This window comes from Sphaeramia orbicularis, chromosome 4, assembly GCF_902148855.1.
Source record: "Sphaeramia orbicularis chromosome 4, fSphaOr1.1, whole genome shotgun sequence".
In the NCBI taxonomy this organism is placed as follows: domain Eukaryota; kingdom Metazoa; phylum Chordata; class Actinopteri; order Kurtiformes; family Apogonidae; genus Sphaeramia; species Sphaeramia orbicularis.
Genome location: NC_043960.1, coordinates 52,436,809 through 52,464,654, shown reverse-complemented (window position 1 = coordinate 52,464,654; position 27,846 = coordinate 52,436,809). Strand labels below are relative to the sequence as shown.

General features: G+C 38.2%; 2 protein-coding genes across 6 annotated transcripts in view; one reads left to right on the top strand and one right to left on the bottom strand.

Annotated features, from left to right (window-relative positions):
- Positions 1–2,997, bottom strand: part of ttll7 (tubulin tyrosine ligase-like family, member 7) — a 154,574-nt gene extending 151,577 nt beyond the window's left edge. For both annotated transcript variants that reach the window (XM_030132505.1, XM_030132506.1), the window contains exon 1: positions 2,763–2,997. The gene's annotated coding sequence lies outside the window, so the exon portion shown is untranslated. The remainder of the gene's footprint in view (positions 1–2,762) is intronic.
- A 1,375-nt stretch (positions 2,998–4,372) lies between these two features.
- On the top strand, positions 4,373–26,328 carry prkacba (protein kinase, cAMP-dependent, catalytic, beta a). Of its 4 annotated transcripts, XM_030132509.1 has the most exons (11): positions 4,373–4,692; positions 9,104–9,112; positions 9,793–9,854; positions 10,087–10,215; positions 10,709–10,807; positions 13,424–13,506; positions 13,658–13,784; positions 16,324–16,419; positions 19,292–19,414; positions 19,616–19,780; positions 23,678–26,328. In XM_030132509.1, exons 1-11 carry the CDS (start codon positions 4,647–4,649, stop codon positions 23,801–23,803), a joined length of 1,065 nt encoding a protein of 354 aa, XP_029988369.1. In that variant the 5' UTR covers positions 4,373–4,646; the 3' UTR covers positions 23,804–26,328. The 4 variants fall into 4 exon arrangements, with proteins under 4 accessions (XP_029988369.1, XP_029988370.1, XP_029988371.1 ...); XM_030132510.1 differs by lacking the exon at positions 9,104–9,112; XM_030132508.1 differs by lacking the exons at positions 4,373–4,692; positions 9,104–9,112 and adding an exon at positions 7,288–7,620.
- Positions 26,329–27,846: the final 1,518 nt, after the last annotated feature.

Sequence of the window (27,846 nt, the reverse complement as noted above, 5' to 3'; positions counted from 1 at the left end):
GGGCCATTGCAGACGAGCCAAATGGGCAGTGTTCCTAAGGATGCTGAGCTCATCATGCTCTTCCCCTCTGCCACAGAAAGGCTTCATTGTAAGGAGGCAGCTCTTCCTATTGGTCATCTGCATGGCTCTCTATGTCACCGGCCCTACATCTACCACAAACGCATGTTTGTTTGTCAGGGCAATGTCATGCAAAGTTTTACCTCTAATTTCCCTATCTTCTATCATGTTAATACAATCAATAACTGAAACAGTCAAATAGTTATAGGGTTTCTTGTTTTTATGGCAAAAAAATATAGTATCATATCTTTATTAGATAATAATTGGAGTCATAACTAACTACCAGGAATGTGGTTCAACATAAAAATTTCTACCCAGACATTAACCAATCTTCACAGAGCTGTTATTGTGAGGCAATGGTACTTAAGTAAATATACCCCTTTTGCACATCAAATCAAATTCATAAAGAGCTTTAAAAAAGTGTGCCAAAGGAAAGCCACACTGAAATAGTCACTGTTTCACAAACAATATCACACCTCTTACACCAGACCCTTCAACAAACGCTATATCCCTGAGGGTTTGTTTTATGTTCTCTGTGCTCCACATGAAATTACATCTTGAAAGCAGCTGTCAAATAGAATCAATAGAGAAGCTTGGGGAACACCACTTAGCCTTGTGCTAGCACAATTTAAAGACTCATGTCCTTTTTTTCTGTGAATGTCTTGTTCCGTGTTCTTGTCATTACAACAGTGCCTGGACCTCAGGGTATGTACAGTATAATTATTCAGAAGCAAAGAATGGAGCCACATTGTACTATTAGGCTACACATCCTGCACAAAAAGGAGAACATCAACAAAAGTTTTTTTCAAAAAGAAAACAAAGATTTGTCATAAAAATACAAGGAGACCCTTGTCATTGAGCATTATCTTGTATTTTAAGGCACAGTGATTCTACTAAACATCTTGAATAAAATTCACTGTAAAACTGACCCTTTTCTACAAAGTGTCTCTAGTTCTATCTCAATCTACTTAGCCACTACCACTGCATTGTTCTCTCTGGGAAAATGATAGCTGAGTTTGTGGGCTACTCCCACAGGAAAATAGTTGGTTTCGCCAGTGGATCTAAAATTAGCTCCAACCAGTGACCCAACTCTGGCTTTCTACTTTCTTCCAGATATGAGTAGGAACTAGTGTGGAGTTGTCAGCCCACAGTGTCCTGAAATACACCAACAAACAATCTAATGCTAAGCTTAACTTTGTATGAGAAAATACACAGCAGTCGAGGCAAAACAAACGCATGCAAAAGGTAGCCACTGCTTTCTAAATGTTAACTGACATTTTGTGAATTTATTTTCTAAAATTGAATTTGTACAAACAGCAGACAGGTTTATGTTCAAAGGGAAAACTTCTTACCTAATCATGTAAGATTAGTGCCAGATTACCCTGGGAATTAATAAACAATGTGCAGTTAAAAAAAAAAAAAAAAAAAATCAAATAAGGATGTGATGATGACACAGACATTAGGAGAATGTAATGAGTTTACTGTCGAGGGCTGTCTACATGTACACTATTTTGAGCACATGTAATGTACAGCACAGATATAAAATGAAGAAAGACAAATTTGAACACACTGTCCAAAGTGTATGAGTTTGGAATATTCTCTGGCTATTAGCAAGTCACAGGATTTTGCTTATCATAGATATCAATCACCCCTAAGAGTCTTACTCTGGGGCAGGGGTCGGCAACCCTGGTCCTACAGAGCCACTATCCTGCATGTTTTAGATGTATCCCTCTTCCAACACACCTGATTCAAACGATAAGCCTATCATCACGCTCTGCAGAAGCCCGGTAATGACCATCAGGTGTGTTGGAAGAAGGAAACATCTAAAACATGCAGGATAGTGGCTCTGTAGGACCAGGGTTGCCGACCCCTGCTCTGGGGTATGCTCTGGAGGTGGGAAGCCATATGTTATATTGTTGTCGTTATTAGTATAATTGTACTTCTGGAATCCGTCTGGCCTGTTGGACATGGTCATCTCCAGGGTGTGCTGAGCATGTGGTTTCCAAGTGGAACAGTTGATTCCTGTTAGACCAGATTACATCAATTACAAATACCATATGCTCTGTGGAAATAACCAGGCTCGGAGCACTCAAACCTAAAAGACTTACGAGTCAAGACAGACAACTTAAGGGTCCTTGCAAAGCTTCCACAAACTGAGAGGCTATGCAATTGCAGTGCGGGGATCAATGCGTGTGATAGCAAAGCAGTCGATATGGTATCTTCCAGATCACTGGAAGGATAACAGGCCATCCCCTTCAGAGGTGTATGTGTTTCTAGATTGGTACAATGGGATTTTTTAAAATCTTGCCTCCATTATGTTGGATAGCCGTATCTTGAAGCAATAAAATGCTTACAAAGTAAATGTCATCCAACCTAAACGAGTATGTGAATGTTGTGAATCATTGACTAGCTAGCTGCAGCTAACGTTTGTTGGCTAGCCACTTGTGCAGGTCAGGTGCATGGATCAAACAGGAAAACAATCTGCTGCTATCCACTTAACCTAACTTGCTATCCTTTGAGAAAGCCTAGGGCCGACATTAGTGTTTAGCTAACTTACAAGTGGATAAGAGTGTTTCTATTTAATGTTCCGACAAAATCAAAGAGTTACTGTCAGTAATTGAAAGGGCGCATATGACCCTAGTGTTAGCTTAGCTGCACCTAGCAATGGATGGAGACACGACAACCAAGTAGCCCGTTAACGTTACCTTATTTATTCCAGGCACTGGCAGTGCAGCTCCTCATCCGACCGATGCAGCTGCCGTCAACAGAGACGCTAAGGTCCTTTTGGAGAAATGAATCAGTCCCGAGGGTGTTTTCAAGACTGTGATAGCGTTTATTATGTGTAACGGCGTTACTAGTAGAAACTGACGTTGGTTTACAGACACACAAAAAATATGTTTCTTGTAGCCCTCTTGTGTGCTATGAGTGCTGGAGCGAGTCCATGGGCCAGACCACTGTGTCTGGAAGAGGGGGGGAGTACATGAAGTGCTGAAGTTTGCATTCTCTACCTTCTACCGAAGTGGCGTTTAGTGTACCAGTGGGCATACACGATAAGTCAGCACATATGCTTTTCTTCATTTAGAGTTCGCTGTGCCGGAAAATATGAGGGTTTTTTTTACGTCTAAATGTTCCTTATCCACCTTAAGACTTTTGTTTCGGTGCTGCTCCTTACAACTCTGATACAAATACAAACCAGCTACCTAGCAACTGTGTCGCTGACCATGGTGCTAAAAAAAACAATACTTACAGTTTCCCCAGTCCCACTCAGAGGTTAACTTATCATTTATTTACATCTTTCAGAGGATGTGGCGGAAAACTGCAAAGTCGAACTCTAATGTTTTTGTTTATGCCATTCGTATTTGGTACTATGATACATTCCATACAATGTCGTGTTTCTCCAGCACTTTTATGAGTCTTGGACTGGTACAGTAGTTATTATTACAGTAGTTTTTTCGTGATTTTGATGATTCCTTTTCCTTTTTGCTATATTTAGTGTGTGTGTGTGTGTGTGTGTGTGTGTGTGTGTGTGTGTGTGTGTGTGTGTGTTGATTTATTTATTTATTTTTTACTAATTCAAATTTTAGAACCTTAAGCATACATTTGATATCATTGGGTGCCATCAACAAAACATTTCGACACAATTGTCACCTAGCGAGAAAAAGGGTAAACTTTAGCAATATGAAACAATGAATAGAGGGCAATGTGTGCTCTTTGAATCAATCTTTTCCTTAGTGATCATGGGATTATCAAACCCAGGAATACCCATTCCCCACGAATATTCAGTTTCTTCACACACAAAATAAAATGAATCGTTCAAAACGAGTCTTCATAAACGCAAAAAAGTGTACGCATGTAGGCCACTACTGCTACGGTAATGATAAGAGCGAAGCCAAGTGTTGCGTTCTAGACCCACGGAAAATACATTATTTTTTTTCATTGACAACATAATTTCCACAATAAAAATTTAGACCACTTCATGATCACATTTTTAAACGTGGCTGTAGCTTTTATTTGTTTTTATTAATTAATAGAGTGTTTTGTGCGTTCGTACGTCCGAATGTCGGTGGAGTGAAGCGTGACACTTTGTACTGACACCTTGCACTCTGATATCCGATACCAATAAGCCATTACGTTAAAAAATGAATGATTCTAATATATATTAAATAAATAAATAAATAAATAAATAAATAAATAAATAAATAAATAAATAAAAATTCACTTGTATGTGTGAGTCAAGGCGACTTCCGGCTGGCATTTGAAAGCAATATTTCACCCTTCCCATCCTATTGCTGTGGATTCCCATTTCACATGAACGCAACACAAAACGACAGCAGGCAGAGGTGAAAAGTCTGGATCATGTTTTCATTCCAGGGGAGGCATACTTAAACGACAAAGGACGTTGTAAATAAAGATCAACGGGGTTGTTGGCACAGGGCGTCGAGGTTCTGTTCACACGGAGACTATATTGATGTAGTTGTTAGCCAACCAGCTAGCACAATATATTTGTTAGCTAGCTAGCGGAGGACCCTGTTAGCTAACCGCCACCATCATTGCTCGTAGCCAGCTGTGCATCGCCCTGTCTTCCTACGATGGGAAACGCAGCAACTGCCAAGAAAGGCAATGAACAAGAAAGCGGTGAGCACCTGAAAAACACCCAGCTAGCCTGCTATTTGTCTAACGTTAGCTGTTTTACAGACTGAGCCTCTACCATAAAGTCAGCAGAGAGCAGCCTATAAATTGTTGACCAGTGTTAGCAGACAGTACAGTAATGTTGGTCGCAGTAAAGAACCATCTTTGGTAGTGCAGTTTACATCGTATGTTAGCCCTCTCGTAATTATTTCTGTTTGCTTGGAAGGAGTCCAAGAAGATGCGGCTAGCCAATTATGACATTTGACATATGAGTGCATGACAAGGATTGTTCTCGCAATCAAGTTGAGGTTTTCTCACAGCACTAAATGTATTCCGCATTAATTAAAAGATTGTACATTTGTGTATTTGTAACATTGCCACGTTTAACAGACGTTATCAAGGTACAGTATTTGACTTCCAAAGTGCTGATATCAGCTGCATGCAACCAGATAAAATCAGCAAACACTGGTTTTTAGCAGAGCTGCAGTACAAGGCCTGTTCACTGGCTAACAACAGGTACTTGATAAGACAAGTTGACCAGGAGGCTCCTTGATGTGGCTAAATCACATCAAATGTTAATCATTTAAGTACAGCAAAGGGTTTTAGGTTCTAGTGTTGCTTTGTTTTCCAAGTAAGGGCTGCAAAATGATGGCAACAGTCTCTAAGAGATCTGACTAACACTGTTGTATCAAGTGAGCTCTGAACAAGTTCATTGTACCTCAAAGTGCCATTTTTCAAAACTGTTTTATTTATAGCTAAATGTCCTTATTGTGGTGACAACAAAAATGGTTTAATTGAGGAGTAATTGTACAAACTTAAGATCTCTACTAATAATTGGAAAGCAATGTTCTCAAGGCACTCTGTCATGGTGTTTATTGGGAATTTGTCAGCATGGACAGAGCTAATCCACAAAACCGTGCCATGATTGTTTGTGTCTGTCTGGTGAGTACCGATCTTGACCTGCTTTCAGGTTTGCAGTTTGAGAGCCACAGCGCAGGCCTTCTAACTGAAGCCACCTGTAGTTTCCACAGGGAGGGGCTGTGTATTGTGAACTGCTACTCTTAAGTCAAATAAGTAGCTTGTTCACACTATTTTCATTGGTAGACCTATCACTGTATTTAAATTTAAGTCAGCTATTAATTGTCATATAAATAATTCTGATTAGTTACATCATTGTCTATTTTGTTAACTTTATGCCACCACTGTGTAAGTGTAATGCTGGGTTAATTATGCACATACCCCTCAAGAAGATTAATAGATTTATTAGATTAGATTTATTTATTAGATGTATTAGATTATTATTATTATTATTATTAGATTTATTAGATTAGATTTCTTTATTAGACCTATAGATTTATATAATTTTGAAACATTTCTGTTTGTCTTTTGTTAATATAAACTGAACGTGGCAAATATGACATGACTTAAATGTACAAACTCCTAGATAAAATATTGAACCAAAGTACAAAATCAAAATAAACTGTTGTTAGTTCAGCTGTGAACTAATGAGAGAAGAAGAATGAGACACAACAAAATGATGTGATTAAAAGAGCATAAGTTGAAGTTTGGTTTAGAATGTGGAAATAAGATGAAATGTATTTCTGTTAGGTTCACCACCTTTATACAGGAGAGTGTAGACGATCATCGCAATGTGAAGTAATCCCAATTGTTTCAAGTAATGTATAACAAATGAGTGATACTCGCATCCGCACTGACACCTACCAAGACCAACTGAAAAGTCACTTCAAACCTAGTGGAAGAGTCATGCTGTCACCATATTGAAATTTGAGTTGGTGATTAATGTTCATATTTGTAATTGCAATTAATGATTTTATTGTTTATTCTGTTAACTTGATGGCATACTGTTGTATAAGTCTAACAATAGTTTAATTATGCACACACACCTTATGAAGATGAAGAAGAGGCATTTATTACACTGAACCTATGAAATGCATTATATTTTTGTAGCTTTTTGTTAACAAAGTTGAATATGGAAGATATAGCATGACTAAAATATATAAAGCCCATTACTGAAATATTCAAATGAGGTACAAAATCAAAATAAATCAGGTGTTATGATGTAACTAAAATATGCAAAACATGACTTCATGGTAGAAGAACAATGACATGCAACAAGATGTTAAATAATCACAATTATTTTACATATTTGCAATATGGCAGGAGTTGTGACAGGTCTAGCTCTTGCTTACATTTCACTTCACAGTCTACTCTAGTTTCATTCTATTTTGTTTGTTTGTGGCTGCAAAATAAATGACTTTTGGCCCAGTTGAGTGCTCTTTGCAGAACTGTACTCTTAAACATAACCAGCAGAGAGCAGAGATAACACAGAGAGGCATAACTTCCTTTAGGGCTAGTCAGTGGGTGTGTTGGTTTACAGGTTCCTTATCAGTAGGCTGAATGCACCATAGCTGCGTGGAATTCTCTGTTTACTCTTTTTTTTTTTTTTTTTTCATTTATTTATTTTTTTACATACCATGAGAAGGCAGGCCTTTAGCTGTCCTTTTCTCACTTTGTCCATCCAGTTTTACTAAAATATACATAGGATGAAGAGGTTTTCAAGTGCTCCTGTGTAGAATGAGCTGACATGCAGTTAATTGCTCAAAATGATGCAGAGTACTTGAGCAGGAAGCTTAACTTTATGCGGTTAGCCAAGCATTGCACTGCATTTGGCTGCAAACAGGAAGCTAGTGTCAGTTACGAGTCTCCTGTCTGAAAACTGTTGCTTTTGCCTCCAAGCCCGTTCCCTTAAGCACCAGAGCAGAGAGATTTGTCTCCAAATTATGGCCCAGGGAAAGGATCAATCCTTCGCCAGCCGATTATTTCATAGATGTCGAAAGAGTAGCCAAGAGCAGAAAGGACTAGAGAGTGAAGTACCCCATGTCTCTGAATACGCTATCCTGTGGGATAAGTTAAGTAAGTGAGGTGTTGTTTGTTGTTGTATTTGCTACCATCTCTGCCTCAGAGCTGGATGACTTTAAGCTTATGTTGGTCATGTTTGTTTGCAAGGTATGTATTTACCTAATGTGTTTGATTGTGAGATGCTTTTGAACAGGTTTGTTAAATGCTGAAGTAGAACTGAAAAAATTCACTGATTATTATTATTATGTTAATTTACAACCATTTTCTCTGCTTCCGGTTCCTTAATGTGAATATTTTTGTGTCTCCTTCTCTGTGACAGTAATATGAAAGTGAATATCACTAGGTTGTGGACAAGACATTTGAGGATTTCATCTTAGGTTTTGGAAAAAAAAAATTTTATGACTTGATTTTTTTTTTGTTTTTGTTTTTGTTTTTGTTTAAGACCAAATGGTTAATATAGAATATTTGATAGAAAATTAGAGTTAGCTACAGAAGCCTTAAATGGAAGTTTCAATGTCAATGTTTTTTTGTCATGTGTTCAATTGCTCACTTACATCTACAAACAGGGGATCATTTTCATAGCTTTTATTATTTACTGAAGGGCCTCGTGAGGTTTACAGTTTCTGTATTTGCCCTCATTCTGGATGCACATGTGTAAAAGCAGCTTAGTCATAGCACTTTGTCGTGCAGGCCATTTGCAGTCCTTCAGTTGCTTACATCATCCTAATATCTATGTCCTGTCATTTTCATGTACTGTTATGAAATGTGTTTCAAGTGTTGTTTTATAATGTCTTTTCAATGTTTGTTTTTATTTTATGTTTCTATCGTAAATGATTTATTTATTTTTGCTGTGTAAGATAGTAATGTCCTCCATGATTATAGGTAATTAACTAAAAATGCCAAGTGTTTGTACTTGTACCATGGTTTTCCTTAAACTTATGAGAGTTAGGGGCTGCTCCAGTGCCTTTTAGGCAGTACGCAAGCTGAGGAAAGAGAAACTGAATTTCTTTTTTCTGTCACTCTGGTGGAAAAAGAGACAGTGTTTTTGTCTTACAATAAGAATATAAAAGTGTGTTATTCGCAAAATTGAAATTTTGTTTTCATCCATAGATTTGTTTTGACTTTCTTCAAGCTATTTTCCAAATTTTACCATTATGTAAGTTCAAAATTAAGTAGAAATGTGTCATTTTTTATCAAATAACAAAAACCTGTCACAACACCTCAGTAAATGTAGGGAAAACTCTATTTTTATAATAACTATAAAAAGTGCTTTCAGATATTTTTTGGTAAATGTCCATGTTCAAGTGAAAAGTAATTTGATCAATGTTTTTCTTATTTACTGAATGTTTTTCTTACGTCATTTAGGGCAGTTGCCTTATTTTTACTTCTCCAGTGTCATTTTTTTCTGTTACATTTAATCCAGTTGACTGTAATGTTCTTGTTTTTTAGCACTTCATAAATTATCTTCCTCTCTTTTCTCTTCTGTCATTTCCATCCATGTGGGTCAATGTTCCTGCAAATCCTTGGTGAACTGTAGAGACTTTTGGTATGCTCATTTTTCCATGAGTCGTCCTAAGTCACAGAATTTCTCCTCTTGTCACATACATTAGGTCATTTAGGCCAGTCTGTGGATTTGAAGCTTGTACTTGTACAGTATTCGCTCAATGCATTTGAGTCAGCAACATCACATACTAGACATTAGACACCTGCCATGACTCTGTGACTTTGGACGTCTCATGTCTGCTGTGACTTTCACACTGCACCGTTTGACTAATGCTTGCATAGTAGCCTCAGTTGTGTTCTGCATTTTGCCTTTTTCCTTCTACCTCTGATTGTTCCCACTACCCTTTCTTTACTCCCACCTACCCCTGAAAGGGATGCAGAATAGCTTCTCTTGAAATTGGCCAGTTTTATCAAGTCCACAAGAGCTCTTTGCATCACTTTATAAATGAAGAAAATCCTGCTTAGATGTGTGGTTTTGAGTTTTGTTCAGGAGGTATTTTTTGCTGTCTTGTCAAGTATAGGCCTGCCTCCCCACTACTTGACATCTTGCCTGACCTTAAGATATGTTTGTTTCCCTTCAACAATGGAACTGCCTTTTGTTTATTTTCATGAACACCTAAACTGCCTCAGTTTGTTACCATACTTTCTCCAAAATGTTGACTTCACTTGGAATGGAGTTTGGTGGTGTAACTATGTTCCTTCCTATTTTGTCTCATTTTGTAGTGAAAGAGTTCTTAGCTAAAGCCAAAGAAGATTTTTTAAGAAAATGGGAGTGTCCTCCACAGGTAAAATGATCTGTTGTCTATGAGCTATTTGTTTGAAGATTCAGACTTTCAGTTCCTGTAACGCTCCAACCCATTAGACGTTTTTATGTCAGTTCTTAACCACTTCCTTCTGTTTAAAATGGCCCTCATCTCGTTGGTTAATATTGTATCTGTGTAATGCAACCAGCTGGTGTTTAAGTCAACATTTCGCTTGTTGGTTGATGTCACTTCCACTGAAAATGTGTTTCCTCAGTGCACAACTGGCCTGGACGACTTTGACAGATTCAAGACTCTGGGCACTGGCTCATTTGGGCGAGTGATGCTCGTCAAACATAAAGGAACAAACCAGTTCTATGCCATGAAGATCTTGGACAAACAAAAGGTATGTTTCAGTCTTTTTAAGGAAACTGAAAACATCTCAGAATAACTGCTGTGGTGATGTGAAGTAGGCTTTGTATGTGTGTGTTTCCTGTGGGTGAAACGCAAACTTAAAAATTCTGTGGCTACGTGTTGTACATCTCATACAAGGAAATGGAACGCTTCATCAGTGCAAACCTCTGAGCGGCTTCACATGACAGTTTCAATCCTTAAATAATGATGTGAAAGTTGTAGGAGGAGGTTAGCACATCCTCAGTGTGCTCATTTATTGGTGTGTTCCATAAACTTTCTGTTTTAGCTGCTAGGTTTACTTCTCATTTGTCCTCTTTTCTTGTCCCATACATACTGAGACCGTTAATCTCAGAGGTCTTAAAGGATTATGCTTTGCATGCTGCAGATCATCTATACTTGACATTACTGTGTACTATTTTAAATATTCAGTACAGTATTTAATCAAGTGCCATGATGCTTATTTTATGCCTTGGTTTTTATTTTAGGTGGTGAAGTTGAAGCAGATAGAACACACACTAAATGAAAAAAGAATACTACAGGCCGTGTCCTTCCCCTTCCTCGTCAGATTGGAGTACGCCTTCAAGGTACAGGCTTGAACACACCGCTCTAACAAAGGAAATGGTTCACAGTTGGGGCTGTGTGATACAGTCTTAGATGTTATCATAATAAAAAAAAGTCAGTTTATTGATAATTATGATAAAGAATAGGTTGATTTTTCAACCTGTGTTCAAAGTGAATACAACTTTGTGGTTTTAAAATCCTCTTTATTGTCACGACACTTGCCAAATCTTTCAAAAAATCTAGAGGTAGAACACTGAAAAAGATGATATGGATTAAATCTTTTTTATGAGTGACTTAGTGTTTTTTTTATGTCTTATTAGACAAACACAACCCTAATTCCAAAAAGGCTGTGACAATGTGTAAAATATTAATTAAAGACAAAATGCAATGTTTTGTAAATCTTGCAACCCCCAGTTGAACACAGACAACATCACACTTAAATGGAGGAAATGTGCAATTTTCAGAAACAAATAAAGCAGTTTTAAGTACAATGGCAGTAACATCCACAGACAGTTGAGGCAGGGCCATGTTTACCACTGTGTAGTATTCGACTCTGCTTTTAAAGACAGTCTGTAATGGTCTTGGACTAAGGCAGGGGTGTCAAACTCACATCCTCAAGGGCCGGTATCCTGCATGTTTTAGATGTTACCCTCTTCCAGTACACCTGACGGTCGTTATCAGGCTTCTGCAGAGCCTGATGATAGGCTTATCATTTGAATCAGGTGTGTTGGAAGAGGGAAACATCTAAAACATGCAGGATACCGGCCTTCGAGGATCTGAGTTTGACACCCCTGGACTAAGGAGACCAGCTGATGGAGTTCAGTTAGAGGAACGGTGTTGCATTCTGGTTTGATTTAGGATTCTAGCTGCTCAATAGTCCTGGGTCATCTTTCCATATTTCTAGACTACACGTCTGTTCAGCAACTGGACTCTTCCATTTCAAAGCCATGCTGTTGTTATAGATGCAGTGTACAGTTTAGCATTGTCTTACTGAAATATGTGAGACCTTCCCTGAAAAATACGTGGTCCAGATGGAGCGTCAGTTGCACTAATACTTGTACATACTTTTCAGTATTGATGGTGCCTTTTCAGATGTGCATCGACACTAATGGGCTCCCATACCATCATAGATGTAGGCCTCTGATCTGAACACTGAGAATAGGCCACATGATCTGTCTCCTCTTTAGTCCAGAGGATGCAGGGCCCATGGTATCCAAGAAGAATTAGGATTTTTTTGACTGTAGAACAGTTTTCCACTTTGCCTCAGTTCATTTTAAGTGAGCTTTGGCCTAGAGAAGAAGGTGGTGTTTCTGTATCATGTTCTCATTTGGCTTTTTCTTTGAATGATAGGGCTTTAATTACATTTGTGGATGACACAGTGAACTGTGTTGACAGTTGTGTCTGTTTCTGTGTTCCTGAGCCAATGCAGCCAATACAGAATCGTGCCTAGTTTTAACCCTGTCATGCATAGGTCACTACAGTGGACAGTTATTCTACAGCTGTTCTCTTGTATATTAATGGGTTTTGTTGTTTTAGTTCCATATCAGCTAACACAGTGGACACTTATGCATCATCCCATACATTGACATTCATACCATTACTGTAACTGTGCTGTTCTTGATGAACCTGATCTGCACAAACATGTTTGAGTGTAAATCAATTGTTATTTGTTAGACAAAAAGGTTTTTTTTTGCATATTATCTCCATGAAGTGAGTAATTACTAGCATTAGAATATGTTAAAATGTGAGAAGACATCAGCTTAGCAGCATTAAAAATGTTTTTATTTCATTGTTTTCATATCACATTCTGATATTTGGTTTTAAACACGTTTCTTTACTTCAAAAATTAAATGCAGGGATATTTTTTAACTCCATGGGAAAAAAAACCTCAATCACATTGTTTTTTCATGGCTAAGGAGGAATAAAAACACTCAAAAAATAAATCTTGACTCAGGTTCTCACAATTCATGCATGATAGGGTCAATGCAGTTCTGCCTGAAGGATTGAAAAGATCGTGTCACTAAATATCAGTGCTGTCCAAAATTTCCCTTTCAGTTGGCTTTCAGTATAAATGGTTCATCAATTGGTATATTAGACTTTTTTACTGAGCATTGAATTATGAGCTTTCACATTAATGTTGTTATTTAAGTCCATGCATAGTGATTATTTTGACACTGAAGTGTTTGGTTTTAGTCCGTAGTAACCTGCAGAGTTTGTTTGTTGAATGTGTTTCAGTTATTGTAAGTTTTCAACTCTTAAGTTTTCTTTAACTCTGTTGAAATATAAATTAGGTCATAGCCTATGTAATTAATGGAAACACTGCAGTTTCACAAGTTAAAATGTGAACTAATGTTTACTTCATCTAGATATTGTGAAAATATTGGAATAATATGGTCCTAAATCATGCAAAAATGCAGTGTTTCTCTTAAGATAGCATTAACAAAAAGCCATCACACCCAGCCTAACTCATGGTTGTAACTCACCTAAATTTTTTTAAGATGTGAGAAAATTGTGATTCAGATCATGGATCTTGATTCTACTGGAAAAGATTGTCTTGTGATCTTATGGCCAGATGCACAGCCCTCCTCAGCTGTGAATCTGTTAGTTTGAGCCTGTGTAAATCTTTCCTTGTTTGACAGGACAACTCAAACCTCTACATGGTGATGGAGTATGTGCCTGGTGGGGAGATGTTCTCACACCTCAGACGCACCGGAAGGTTCAGGTATAGACTATCATACATGGCATTACAGGTGAAATGCATATTTGCTGTGAGGTTGTATACATCACCAGGCTGAGCTGTGGATAAAGTAACACAAGACAGTCAGCATTCTTATGTTTACTACATGTTTGACAGTCTCTGTTCTCTCTTTCAGTGAACACCATGCAAGATTTTATGCAGCTCAGATAGTACTCACCTTTGAGTACCTTCACTCCTTAGACCTCATCTACAGAGACCTGAAGCCTGAAAACCTGCTCATAGATCAACATGGGTACATTCAGGTATGTGAAGTGTATCACAGACGAATAAACTCCAAACTCTCAACCATATAAAAGTGCTTTCTGTAAATTCTTAGTTGTGTCCTGTTGGTAAATGTCTGTGTCCTCAGGCACATAAGTCTTGAAATGTCTTGAATTTAGTTTTAGAAATGAGTCCTGAGAAGTCATGAAAGAGTCAGAACATTTTATCAATTTTTATTTATCCATCTTTTTTCATTTCTCAGTGTGATCCAAATTCTTTGTGAATGTCCACGTTTCTGATATTGGAAAGCCTTAATTCTACTACCCGGCCAAATACCGCCTTTTCACTTGACCTTCATCATATTAGGATGAAACATAGATCAGTTGTAGGGTTGTTCCTGTTCTGCCTTTACGTTTCACCCCTATGATTTACAAATTCATATTTTCTCTAAAAGGAGCCATACTTGTACAACAAATGGCTTAATAGATATATTTATGTATTGTATATTTCATATGTGTTTGTGTGATTCCTGTTTTATTTTTTTACTTAAAGTTGCAAGTTGCAAATAGAATAATAAACCATGAAATGAGGAAAATATTTAAATATTCTTTAGCTCTTTTCTAGATGAGTCTAAACTTCCTTTAATAAGACAAATTCAGGTGCATCTACAGTTTTTTTTTTTTTTTTATTATTCATAGTGTAATGGATATACCAGGAATTCCATCTGTCCTTCCGGTTTGTCTGAGATTTTTGCCCAACCCATTTCTCGTAGACTGTTCCACCGATTTCAAATTGGACACGCATGTTCTTTATCACTAGTAGAGGTGCAGTACACAGTTTAATAGCTGAATTTCTAATTTTAGATTTTTTACAAATTTATGAAAATTTCAACTTAGTCAATTTGTCCAACCCATTTCTCAGACACTATTCACCCGATTCTTTTCAAATTTCACACACATGCTCTTTACATGTGCTTTTCTCCTTCTTTTTGCATTTTTTACAAATTTTTGAAAAGTTTTTGTAGAGATTGATACTTAAGACTCTAAATGAATCCCTGGGTAGGCATATCACTGAACAGGAGGGGCAAATTATTGTGCAACTGGGCAGGGTATTAGTAAGCCCCGCCTACTTTTTCACTTGTTTGTTCAGTATTTCACTGCCTTCAAAAAAAAGACAAACATTCTTTTGAAATGACAAATATTTCTCTACAGAAATTCAGCTGGAAACTAAGCTCCAAAAGTAAACTTAAGTTGGTGCTCTGACCTTTATTTGTAAGTTTTTCTTCTTTGTATAACTGTCCTGTTTGGAGATCTGCACCAATTATCCACAACAGTTCTCAAAAAAATAAGAAAATAAAAACCCATCTGGGCAAGACATTTAATCCACCTTGCCTCCAATATCACTCACACTGATGCATGAATGGGAATTAATGTTTGGTGGTGGTCGGAGAGGCTGCAGGCATGGATTGGCAGCCATTATTCAATCAAATCAAATCAAAAATCAGATCAATCAAAAATCTACAGCTTTTATGCAATTTAAGCATGTTACTATTCTGAAAAATATTCAAGATTCAGAGATTCTTTATTGTCAGTTCATTAGATGCACAGAACATACAGGGAATTGAGATACTGTTATCCTCACCTGGTTAATTGTCATGCATTAAAAAAAGGTAAAAATAGAATAAGAATAAATAAGCGGTATAAAGAATAAGCTATAGCAGAATATAAAGTGTACATGTGTCCATCTGTTTACAGTAGCAGCAGTAGTGCAATACAGTAATAGTTATGAGCTGAGGAGGTATGTATATGGGGTATTTTCAATATTTTAAGGCTAAGGAGTAACCAGATAATAGGTGCGACCCAGTCTGATTCCTCAATAAAATCTACCTCTGCTAAAAAGCATTTAAGTGTGTGTTAGCGGTATCATCTTCTTCCCGATCACTGTAAATGGACACAGCCTATTAACCTGGTGGCAGTATGAAACCTGACATTAGTTCAACCAGGAGGCATTTAATCTGGGACCCAAGCAGAAAGATTGAAAAACCAAAGGAATGGACGTGGATCAACATGGGAAGTGATTTCATGTGATTCTGTTGTGAATAGAATTCCCTCTGTGGGGGTGGGGATAGTCATGATGAGTAATGGGCATCCAGGTGGGGTTGCTTCCATAAAGGGGAAAATTTGACGTTCTGGTTGGGGAGGGCCAGATGTCCAGTGTGATATGGTAAAGGGGTGGAGGATGGTTACAAAACAACCAAAACACAATTTAAAGTTTGACAGCTGACAAGTGTTGGGTCAAAACCAGATGTGTTAGGGTGTGGTTGTCTGGAGACAAAGATCAGAGGATTGACTTGTAGAAAACCCTGCTTGTAATTTAGAGAACATATGGGGGGGGCATTAGCCTGACTCATTTATTATTACAAAAAGATCATAAGTTAAACATTATGGGAACTTTCTGTATAATTAGGTAACACTTCAATGTTAGATAACTGATATATAAAGGTCTGAAAACTGACAATTCATATGAAATATGTTACCTGGGCTTTTTATACACTTCATCATGTTACTGGTCTTTCCTCAGGTCACAGATTTTGGCTTTGCCAAAAGAGTAAAAGGCAGAACCTGGACATTGTGTGGAACTCCTGAGTACCTGGCTCCAGAAATTATCCTCAGCAAGGTGAGCTCCTCCTGCCGGACAGCGCCCAGACAGTGGAGTACAGTACAGTACAGTAGAGCTGCAGCCACTGATTATTTGAAACAATTATTTGAAGAAACAAAAGAATATTAAAAATGTGAAAAAGATGTGTCTGCAAATGACAAACAACTTGTCCTTTATTCCAGATCAAAGTCAGCTTTGTTGTCAGTTTTGCCAGATGTGCATTGCATACAGAAAACTGAAATGACAAAACTCTAAGGCCCCACGGAGAAAAATGAATATAGTAGAAAAATACAAGAAATTGCGGGGGGGGGGCAGTTTCCTGGGAATGTCTGGATGGGGGGGCGCAGAGTCCAGGGTTTCAGTGTGTGAGGGGGGCAGAGCAGAGAGGGAGTTCAGCTTCCTGACAGCCTGATGGATGAAGCTGTCCTTCAGTCTGCTGGTTCAGGCGTGGAGATTCTGTAGTCTCCTCCCTGATGGCAGCAGATGGAAGAGGCTATGAGACAGGTGGGTGGGATCACCTGTGATATGGAGGGCTTTTCAGGTGAGGTGGGTCCTGTAAATGTCCTGAAGGGAGGGGAGAGAGGCACCATCAGTCCTCTCATCTGCTCTCCCTATGCGCTGGAGGGTCCTCCTGCTGAATGTGGTGCAGGCACCACACCACAATGATGCAGCTGGTCACAACGCTCTCTCTGTAGAAGGTGCTCATGACAGGGGCAGGGCTCTGGCTCTTCTTAGTTTGCAGAAGAAGTACAGACATTGAGCTTTCTTGGCCAGTGATGTGGTGTTGTTAGTCCAGGAGAGGTCCTCCATGACGTGCACACCCAGGAACTTGGTGCTGCCCACCTTCTCCACAGGAGCACCGTCGATGGTCAGAGCAGCATCCTGAGTGTGTGCTCTCCTGAAGTGCACAACAATCTCTTTCATCTTATCCACATTCACAGAGAGATTGTTGTTGTCTCTGCACCACATGGCTCACCTCACTCCGGTAGTTTGTCTCATCTCCATTGCTGATGAGACCTACCACGATTGTGTCGTCTGCAAACTTGATGAAGAGGTTGGAGCTGTGCCTCAGTCAGCAGATGTAACTAACATACAATTTGGTGTTGATCCTGGTGTCGTGTGCATCACAATAAGTGTCTGTGTGAAACAAAAGAGTAGAAACAGATTTTACCAGCAATGAAATCAAGCAAACAAAGCTTTGATTTAGGGAAATTGTAATCAAATAATATTTTTAATCAAGTCAAGTTGATTAATCGATTAATTGTTTGAGCTCTACAGTACAGTAACATGCTATTGATTTATTCTGTTCCTCAAAACACTGAAATGACCAGAACAATGAGACATTTAATTGTTGACTCTCATCCTTCCGGTTATTTAAATGATTTTTGTTAGAAAGCAGTATGAATTGTTGCCCTTTCATCGGTTCCTGTCATCTCCCAGTCCCTGTTCAAACTGTGCATTAATATGTATGTTTTCATGCGTTGAGCTGCAAGTGTGTTTGTTCTTAGCTAGTGTTAGAATGTGTTGTGAAATGTGTCTGTTTCTGTTCAGAATGCTAAGAGAATGTGGACATGTGTTTTATACCACCTGTGAATGTGGTATGAGTGGTCTGATCTGAATGCATTCAGAATCAGAATACTTTATTAATCCCAGGGAGAAATTATTGGGTGTTACAGTTGCTCCATTCAAGTATGATAAAAAATTAGCGGGAGATAAATTATTGATACAACAGAAAAAGAAAAGGAAAAATATAAATGTATACATATATAAAGCTCTAAATATACAAACCTGTATATACAGAATGTCTCAAAAAAAATTGACATCATTTGAGATGTCCATATCGGAGTGACTACATGGTCAGGAGAAATGATACTTAATACAATTAATTTTGGACATAAAATGTTTTATTCTACAAATTTCAAATGAAAAATTCTGGGGGATGGTAATTTTATAATGTTCCAAATTTATTACAAATGTTCACTGTGTATGCTGCTTGTGATGCGGCACAGATCAAGTTGGTAGTGGAGTTCCTGCCACACTCGCTCCAGCATGTCGTGTGTAACATTCTCCAGAGCCTAAGTGATTCTCCTCTTTAGTTCCTCCACACATGTGGGAAGTGGTGGGATATAGACCAGTCCTTTCACAGAAAGAAATCGCGTGGTGTTAGGTCAGGTGAGCGTGGGGGTCATTTCAATAGCACGTTGTCTTCATCATTAGCACGTCCAATCCATCTTCCTGGCAGATTCTCATTAAGGTAAGCTCGCACACTGAGTTTCCAGTGTAGTGGAGCCCCATCCTGTCATGATGTCACATTTTTTGGGAAGCCCTGTATATAAACAAACAAACACTCTAATGACACAAAATTAGATTTGTACAATATGTACTAGACAATATATTATTAATATGACAATTAAAGAAATACACATAAATATATTGTTGTGTGTAATTATAGTTATGTGGTTATGAGGTTGAGTTAAACAGTCACAGTTCATACCTAGTATTAGCGCTGCCTATTTCAGATTAGCTTGTTTGGAGCCATTTTAATGCTGATCAGCTTTACAACACTGCAGCATTGTCATTATTGTCTTTATGCATTTATTTCAGTGAGTAGCAGGTCCTACAGATCTATTCTTTTTCCTCTGGAGTCAGCATTTTAACCTCACTGTCCATGTCTCATTTAATATTTGACCTACTTTAGAACCAGACATAAGTTTAAAAAAATGTCAGTGTTGTATATTTGCGATGGTCCTCTATGCAGGCTCTCTGATTTTATATTTTTACTGATATGTATTGTCATCCATCCAACCCAAGTAGTCATGTCTACTTTTGATAAGACAACCAACCAATCACAGCTTCTGTCATTGAATTCAGACGGTCTTGTTGTTTCCAGGGCTACAACAAAGCTGTGGACTGGTGGGCGCTGGGAGTCCTCATCTATGAGATGGCTGCGGGTTACCCTCCATTTTTTGCTGACCAGCCGATCCAGATCTACGAAAAGATAGTGTCTGGCAAGGTGAATGGTGCAACCCACCAACGTCTTAGAATCTGAAAATATTTGATATTTTTGACATTTTTTCCAGTTTGTTCAATTTAGTTCATTTTTTTTTTAAGTCTCCACACTGTTTTTATTTCCTGTAAACAGACACAGAACAGGTGATGAAACAGGTGAATAATTGTCACATCACATAATTCTTTCTGTTGTTAAATCCTGCAGGTGCGATTTCCCTCACACTTTAGTTCCGATCTAAAGGATCTTTTGAGAAATCTGCTCCAGGTCGACCTGACCAAGAGATTCGGCAACTTGAAGAATGGCGTCAATGACATAAAAAATCACAAGTGGTTCTCCACAACAGACTGGATCGCAATCTATGAGCGGAAGGTACGCATTCGTGTGTTTGTGTATGTGTGTGTATTCAAGATTCAAAGCATTTTATTGTCATGTGTACCGTAATGAAACAGGTTTCCCTGTACAATGAAAATCTTACTTTGCCTTCCACACTGAAAGCCAAGAGAATTTAAGATGTATGAAAATAGAATAATTTAACTAGGAAATTTAAAAAAACTAAAGCACAGTGGTATTTAGAATGGACATATAAACTACTTTTAATAAGTAAATATGTTAAATATGCAAAACTCGGAGATGAACAGTATGATGATGATGTGTGCAATTATTGAGTATAAGGTGCATAAACAATATCACGGTGAAAACGTAAAAATATATAACATATAATGTGGACTCACATAAGTAGAATCTTCACAGATAATCTTATCTCCAATCAAACATGCAAACATTGCAAGATATGAAAAAACAGCACATCATACACCGCAGGATAAGCTTATGACGGGATATCTGTCAAAAGTAGTTTGTTAGTCAGCATTAAGCTCATTTTAGAAAAAAGTTTTGCAACAAGATGAAACTTGTTGCTAAAATTTGTAGCTGTGTGAACTGGCCCACCTCAGCTCGAGTCAAACCAGCTGAAAGCATCACTTGATTTCTGAATGTTGTATTATGTAGTGTGTGGTCCTCTCAGTATTTATGGGCTGAACTTCATCTCTTACCATGAAACTCAGCATTATTATCAGCTGTAAATCCTGCCTCAATAGTTCACATGCTCAACTAGTGCTGAACAATTAATCTATTTTAAATCGAAATCGGATTTTTAATTAGGACGATTTTTAAAAACGGGAAATCGTCAAATTGATTTCATCTCTCTCATGCCTCTGGGCCATGTGCCTAAGGGCTACCGTAGGCTCTTCCTCCTATCGGTGAGAGCGGTCTTTCATAGAAGTCTGTGTAATGACCACAGATGTTACATCTGTGATGGGCCCACAGTAGTGATACCAATGTAAGCCGTGGTTTCAAGCATGGATCCCCCAATTCAAATATAACTGCATGGGGATCACTCGTCTTACGTTGTCCCACATGGGTCCATACCGTACCATCTTCTTCCGATCCAGGTCTGGGTCACACGGGCAGCAGCCTAGGCAGAGTAGCCCAGACAGCCATCTGCCCAGACACATCCATCAGCTCCAGGGATATAATCCCTCCCGTGTTTCCTGTGTCGGTCTCTTCCACACACGGATCCCACAATTTAAATATAATCGCATGGGGATCACTCATATCACATGGTCCACGCACACACGCATGACTGATGCCTGTCACTGAGTTACACTGGTATCACTTCTGTGGGCCCATCAGGTGATACCATCACAGATTTGAGGTAGGTAGCAGTGCCTTGTATTGCGGGCTGCTCACAAAAACGACTTGCTAGCTTCTGTTGTCTTTTGTAGTTTTAGCCAAAAATCGAAACTGAAAATCGAGTTTTTAGAAGACAAAATTGGGATTTTTTTTTTTTTTTTTTGCCAAAATCATGCAATCCTATGTTCAACAAAACTGTGATGAGAAGAGCAGGGAGAAAGTTCATCAATACCAGAAATACAGCTGTAGTAAATAACTCACTATCACTGGGCTCATTCACATTTTAAGAGGCTAAAAAGTATATTCACCAACAAAAAAGGTAGAAAAATCAGTAGTTACACTGGAACTGGGAGTAGGTCAGGAGGAAAAGGTGGGTGGTTCAATCCCCAGCTCCTGTGTACATGGCAAAGTGTCCTCAGGCAAGACACTGAACCCTGAGCCCTCTGAAGTTGACCTCATAGACTGTGCTGCTGTGGGAATGTGTGCGAATGTGACACATTATGAGGCAGGTTGGATACCCTTAGGGTAGACAACATCTATAAAACAGAAGTCTGTTCAATGGAACCACAGGAGTTTTTGTAGTGGAAATGCAATGGAATCATCCCATTACTTTGGTCTATACTGTTTTCAGCTCATCCCATTGCAAATCTTGAATCTTTACTTGTATTTAGCCTTGAGGACTAGAATATTCACCATAGCATGGTCATCACTGAGATTTGATTGTTAAACCACTCACAACACTTACAACATAATCAGCCTTCGTGATTGTCTTGAAGGGCCAATCAGACCCAGATAACTGGCCTAGTTATTTTGTAATGTGGGGCCTTTTTTGTCTTCTCTTTTAAAATGTCAAGGGCCTGATTTACTAAAGGTTTGTGTGTGTAAAAACATGCGCAAACTTGACCGCGCACACAAAAACACATTGAAGCTTATCTACGAACAGGATGCACCGACGGTTGCGTCTCTCAAATGGGCAAAATAGCTTGTGCACCCCATTTAGCGTGTTTGCGTGATGAATATGCAATATGGGCGTTTCTGCCAGAATGCACAAAATTATTGGGAGGAGTAAGTAAGTAAATTTTATTTATAGAGCACTTTTCACAGACAGAGTCACAAAGTGCTTTACCAATTCAAATGAGAATCAAATCAAGTTTACAGAGACCCAACAGAATCCTCCAGGAGCAAACACTTGTGATTGGTGACAGTGGCGAGGAAAAACTTCCCTTTAATAGGCAGAAACCTGGAACAGACCCAGACTCCTGAAGGATGGCCGTCTGCCTTGACCAGTTGGGGTTAAAGAGAGAGACTGGGGGGGGGGGGGGGGGGGGGACACACATGGAGTACTTTATGATGAATACATAAAGTGTAATCAGTTTGTGGTGGCCCTGGGTCAGGTGGGAAACTAAAAAGACTTTTTGAACAGGAGGGTTTTGAGATGTTTTTTAAAGCTCTCTACAGAGTCCATGGACCGTAGGTGTAGAGGCAGGTCATTCCATAGACGTGGTGCCACAGCTTTAAAACACCTGTCACCGCGTGTGCTAAAACAGGTGCGTGGAACCATCAGCAGGTGCTGTCCTGAAGACCTCAAGCTACAAGTCGAGCTGTAGGGCTGGATCAGGGAAGCAATGTATGCAGGGGCCTGGCCATGTAGAGCCCGGAAAGTTAGCACCAGAATTTTGAAATGAAAACGAAATGAAACAGGGAGCCAGTGGAGAGATCAAGTAGATGCAAATATTTATGTAGCGCGGAATGTGATGTACCAAACCTTAAACTGATTGCAATGGCTGACTTTGCGTCTATTTAGCATGTCTGAAAGGCACAAAACTGGCTACAGTTGTTGTGGCGAGGAGGCATCATAGGCCCAACCAAAGGCAACGCACAGAACTAATCTGCTATGCTTGCGTCAACATTTTTGGAATGACGGAAGAAAAAATAATATAGACATATGTCCTACCCAGCAATGGTATTTTAGAACTTCTAGATGAACTAGGGGATGATTTGGGGCCAGTCACAAGGAGGAGTAATACAATACCTTCTATGACAAAACTCCTCGCAACATTACATTCCCTTGCATCTGGATCATTCCAGCGTACAGTTGCCATTAGTGCTGGTGTATCCCAGAGCAGTTTTTCCAGCGTACTGTCTCTATGATGACAACCAGTAGTGCACGCAAAACCCTCATTTAAATAGGGCGGTCTCCAAGACTTTGACCTTTTGTCATTTGTGCAGGCTATCTTAGTTGATCACCCGTGACACACAAATCAATAGCACGCACATTTTTTAGCGCAAGCAAGCAAATTTGTGACCGTTATTTGTGATCTTAGTAAATCAGGCCCTAAGATTTCCATTAAATTGTAAAGGATGTCAACTGGTATTGATCTACAGCCAATCTTTCAGTGCATCCATGAAATGATATCCATTGTCTAACTTTTACAAACTGATCACAGCACAAAAAACAACGCAACTTTTAGGATTTTATCATTTTACTTGACAAAGAAGACAATATGGTTCACGCAGTAATCGACACAGGTTAATTAAGTTGAAAAAAATCCTGTCATTTTTCTCTTGGTTTATCAGGTCGAGGCCCCCTTCATGCCAAAGTGCAGAGGACCAGGAGACACAAGCAACTTCGACGATTACGAAGAAGAGGACATTCGGGTGTCACAAACAGAAAAGTGCGCAAAAGAATTCGCTGACTTCTAGTGAGTGGGCAAGGAGTCCCCATCAGGGCTCGCGTGTTCCAGGATATTTGCACTCTTCCCTGAGGGTTAAGGTGGAACCGAGGCCATTACACGTTTAAAACAAAAGCCTGGTTCCTTCATTCCACAGCTGAATGAGGTCCTTCTTGCCATCTTGCGTGCAATTCGCACTAACCAATACACAGGCACATTATGCAGACAACTCTTGTGCTGCAACACAAAAATATAAGGCCACTTTTTCATCTTTTGTCCTTTTCTTTTTATTTTCTTTTCTATTGTTTGCTGCTTTTGAATATCTTCCCTCTTTTCCATATTTGGATGCGAATAATCATTTGAAAACCAACTTGAAAACAAATATTATGCCCATATTCAAGTGGCACAAAGAGTGATTGATTGTATTAGCTAGCTAGTATTGCACATTTTGTGACCGAAGCTTTGGGAAAATAGAAGGGATGTCTTTTCTTTTTTTGACATTTAGTTGTCATCTAATACAGGCCGATGTGTGTTTCAGGATTGTCTTTATTTAAATATCATTTTAAACATTTTTAACCATCATGCATCTATTCTGGTGTCCTTAAGGCTTAGAACTGTGTATATGTGTATTGGAGAAATCTACATATATGAAACATAAGATTTGCAAACACCTCTTCTTGTTAAAAGTATAACCAAAATTCAGACAAAGACATTCAGTAAAGAAATGGAAACACTGACAACTGACTAGTTGAGGTTTCTGACCTGCAGCACTCTGGCATTCAGACAGATTTTGAGAATAGAAGTGTATTCCGAAGCTGAAATTTGTCAGTGCTGTATTATTTCATCAACTGTAGCATTGTTTTCTCCATATCTGGTCACAGGACACTTCCTTTTACCTCAGACTAGGTATGGTATTTAACGTATGGAATGATGATGTTTTTCAGGTAGAACTCACATGAAAAAGGAGGGGTTTTTTCAGCCATATCACTCCACACAACAGATCATATGTCTTTGGATTGTCCAAAATCATTCAAAATGCATCGTTTACAGTCAAGTAGCTGAACACTCTGTGTTTGACTGAAGCAGTGAAGCATGAAGTCACCTGGATGTACTGAGTATAAGGTTTCATTTTGGAGAAGACAACCGCCATATTCATTTTATTTTCATATTTACTTTTGCATGTTTGTTTCGTTTGTACAGCAGTAACAGAAATACAAAGGTGTTCCCATCTTGTTTTTTTTTTTGGTTGTTGTTGACTTGCTACCTTTTTGAACAGTTTTAATCACCTGATGCATTAGGTAGGCTGTTTTTGTTGTTCTTGTTGTTTTTTGTTTCCTGAGTGACAAATTCTTCTGCATAATCCAGAAGAAGCAAAATAATAACCAAAAACTGAAATATCATAAACTTACAAGTATTCATTCATCTTGGCCGCTACTTGATTGAACCTTTTTTTTTTTTTACAGTTGCATCATTTATTTCACACCACTTTGCACACTGTGATGGAGCAATATTTGCTCATTGTCCATGTGTTTGCTTCGTGAAACCAGTTACAAGAACATCACAGATTCTATAAAGGGAATCGGGTCAAGTGTCGAATTTTAAAGACCATCAGCTTTATCACTGTAAACCATTAAGTTATTGTCCACACATGTTTAATATATATATATATTCTTCTTCTAAGGAGAAATGTAGGTTTTTTTGAAGGATATTTGTGTGTTTGAGCACTGTTCATTTCCTATCAATTGTCATCGTCTTCAGTGAATTGGAGTTCTTGTCTCTGCAAACTAACCACTGTTACAGGCTGACACATCGTATGTAACAACCTTTGTTCCCTTCGTGGCCGAGCTGTCCGCTTGTGGTTCTGTTGCTTTTGCTATTTGTTAGAGGGAAGTTTTGTTTTTGTTTTTTTCTCTGTCTGCCTTCCACATACACAAAGGTCATAGTTTTTAGGTTATCTCTGCAAGTCGGACACTCAGGGTTGTGAAAAAAATCAAATGTTTTCCATTTCACGGTCACACCTCCTGTCTGAATCTACCACGCACTGTCGACAGTCTGTTGGATTTCAAGTCTCTTAGAAAACAAAGGTTCTGATCATTATTTGACATGGTGCTCAAGTTTTTCTAGAGGTGAAAAAATGCAATTTAATCAACAATCGTAGACAACCAAATGTGAAAAAAGCTTTGGTGACTGAATGATTTTTAAGGTACTGAGGTGTACTGTATATGGATATTGATTATGCCGGAACATGAAACCAGTTTTTTCTTGTTTGCTTCCTTTCTTGTTTGTTCTTCCTTATATATTGAGCACATGACGTGACCTTTTACTTGACCCTGATTTCATTTCAGAAGGCACGACACTTATTTCTTATGCTATTTTTTATTTATATGTCAAATAAGCTTGCATAGCTCTCACTATATATAATCAGACTCCGAAAGTTTTATTCGCTAAAGTGTTACAAATAGTTACAAATATTTATTTGGACAATTTCTTTCATTTTCCCAACAAAAAAACTAAATTACATAAACATGTATACCACAGTTAATGCACATTGATCCCTCTCATGCCTATTTAAATTTTTTTATTCTGTTTTTCTTTTGTATCAAATTAGGAAGGGGGTACAATATTCTTTTCCCGGTGAGCAGAATGTAATTGACAATTCATGAAATTTGTTTTTATTTTGAACATACTCTAAAAACTTGCACCTGTGGATTCAGCATGTTTTTAATCCAAACTGCCTGTGTGTAAATCTTCCCAGGATTCATGTAGGAAATCAATCCACAGCCCCCGCCCCCAGTGTGTTTAATGTTGGTTATTCAATGTAAACAATGGCACTTTTCCCCCCAGAGCCACTCCACAATCCTTACTGAAGAGAAAATAAAATCCCAGTTTATTCTCCATAGCCTAGTTGAGTCATACATGCCAGTACGGGATCAATAATCTGAAATGTGTCTGTATTTAGTTTGTGGAATATTTTGCACATGACTTAGAAGGCTGGCACGTTTTCTTCCCACCCATATTTATTTGTGTTTGCAAGGGGAATACACTTGCTGTAGCAGATTTTATGTAACAAAGGATATGTCACTATAATAAATTCTTTTTATTAAAAACTTGTGTTGTTTGGATTTGATTTGACAAATGTTTTTACTGCATATATGGATGACCAGTCTAGTGTCATTTATATATATATCAAGACTACGTCCCACATGTCAGTGTTGAAGCGAATACATGAGATCGAGCAGATTTGTATCCAGATGTTTTGCAAATTGGAACTAAGTTGTCAGAAGACCTGCTAAACAAAAAAGGCGAATTTCTGCATGTTTCCATCCACTGATATTAAAAATATTTGTCAGTTTGTGATATTTCCTTTTGAAATAGGATATGTTTAAACTCAGTTACTCTCCTAAAAACGGAGTAAGTAACATTTTTCAATTATCAGTATAATGTAAGTGGTTACTTTTTGATTATTTTTCTTACAAATGTTTTAAACTGGGCAATAAAGTTAAAAAGATAATCAAAATTCAGTTTACAGTAACAGTAAAGGGCTTAACTAATTACCTCCGCCAAGGAGGTTATGTTTTTGCCAGGCTTGGTTTGTTTGTTTGTTGTTTGGTTGGTTAGTTAGTTAGCAAGATAAGTCCAAAAGTTATGGACGGATTTTGATACTGGCACAAGGAACAAATGATCAATTTTGGTGGTGATGGGGGGGGGGGGGGGGGGGGCAGATATGCCTTGGCGCTCTCCGAGTGCTTTTCTAGTTACCCAGTGTAAATATTCCTGACTTAATGCTTATTTCTTTTTATTCTATTGATTTTTTTTTATTGATTTTTTTTTTTTTTTTGGCCTATTTTGTTGATTTTCTTCCTCTTTATTTTGCTGTTGATTTTTTTGTTCATTTTTTACAATCATATTTATTTTTTTTATATTGTTGATTATTTTATGCATTTATTATTGTGCCCACTTTTGATTATATTCATTATGTACTGTGTTGTTTCAATGCTTATGATGTCCATTTTCATCTCATGCTGTGTAAACCAGCATACGCCTCGATGCAATCAGATGTTATTGTTTCTTTCT

Excerpts from the sequence above, each read along its gene's own strand:
- prkacba (XM_030132508.1), top strand. The coding sequence starts at position 7,488 with ATGGCCCAGGGAAAGGATCAATCCTTCGCCAGCCGATTATTTCATAGA. Across the intron at positions 13,507-13,657 it reads AGACGCACCGGAAGGTTCAG|TGAACACCATGCAAGATTTT; the intron begins GTATAGACTATC and ends TCTCTCTTTCAG. Across the intron at positions 19,415-19,615 it reads AAAAGATAGTGTCTGGCAAG|GTGCGATTTCCCTCACACTT; the intron begins GTGAATGGTGCA and ends TAAATCCTGCAG.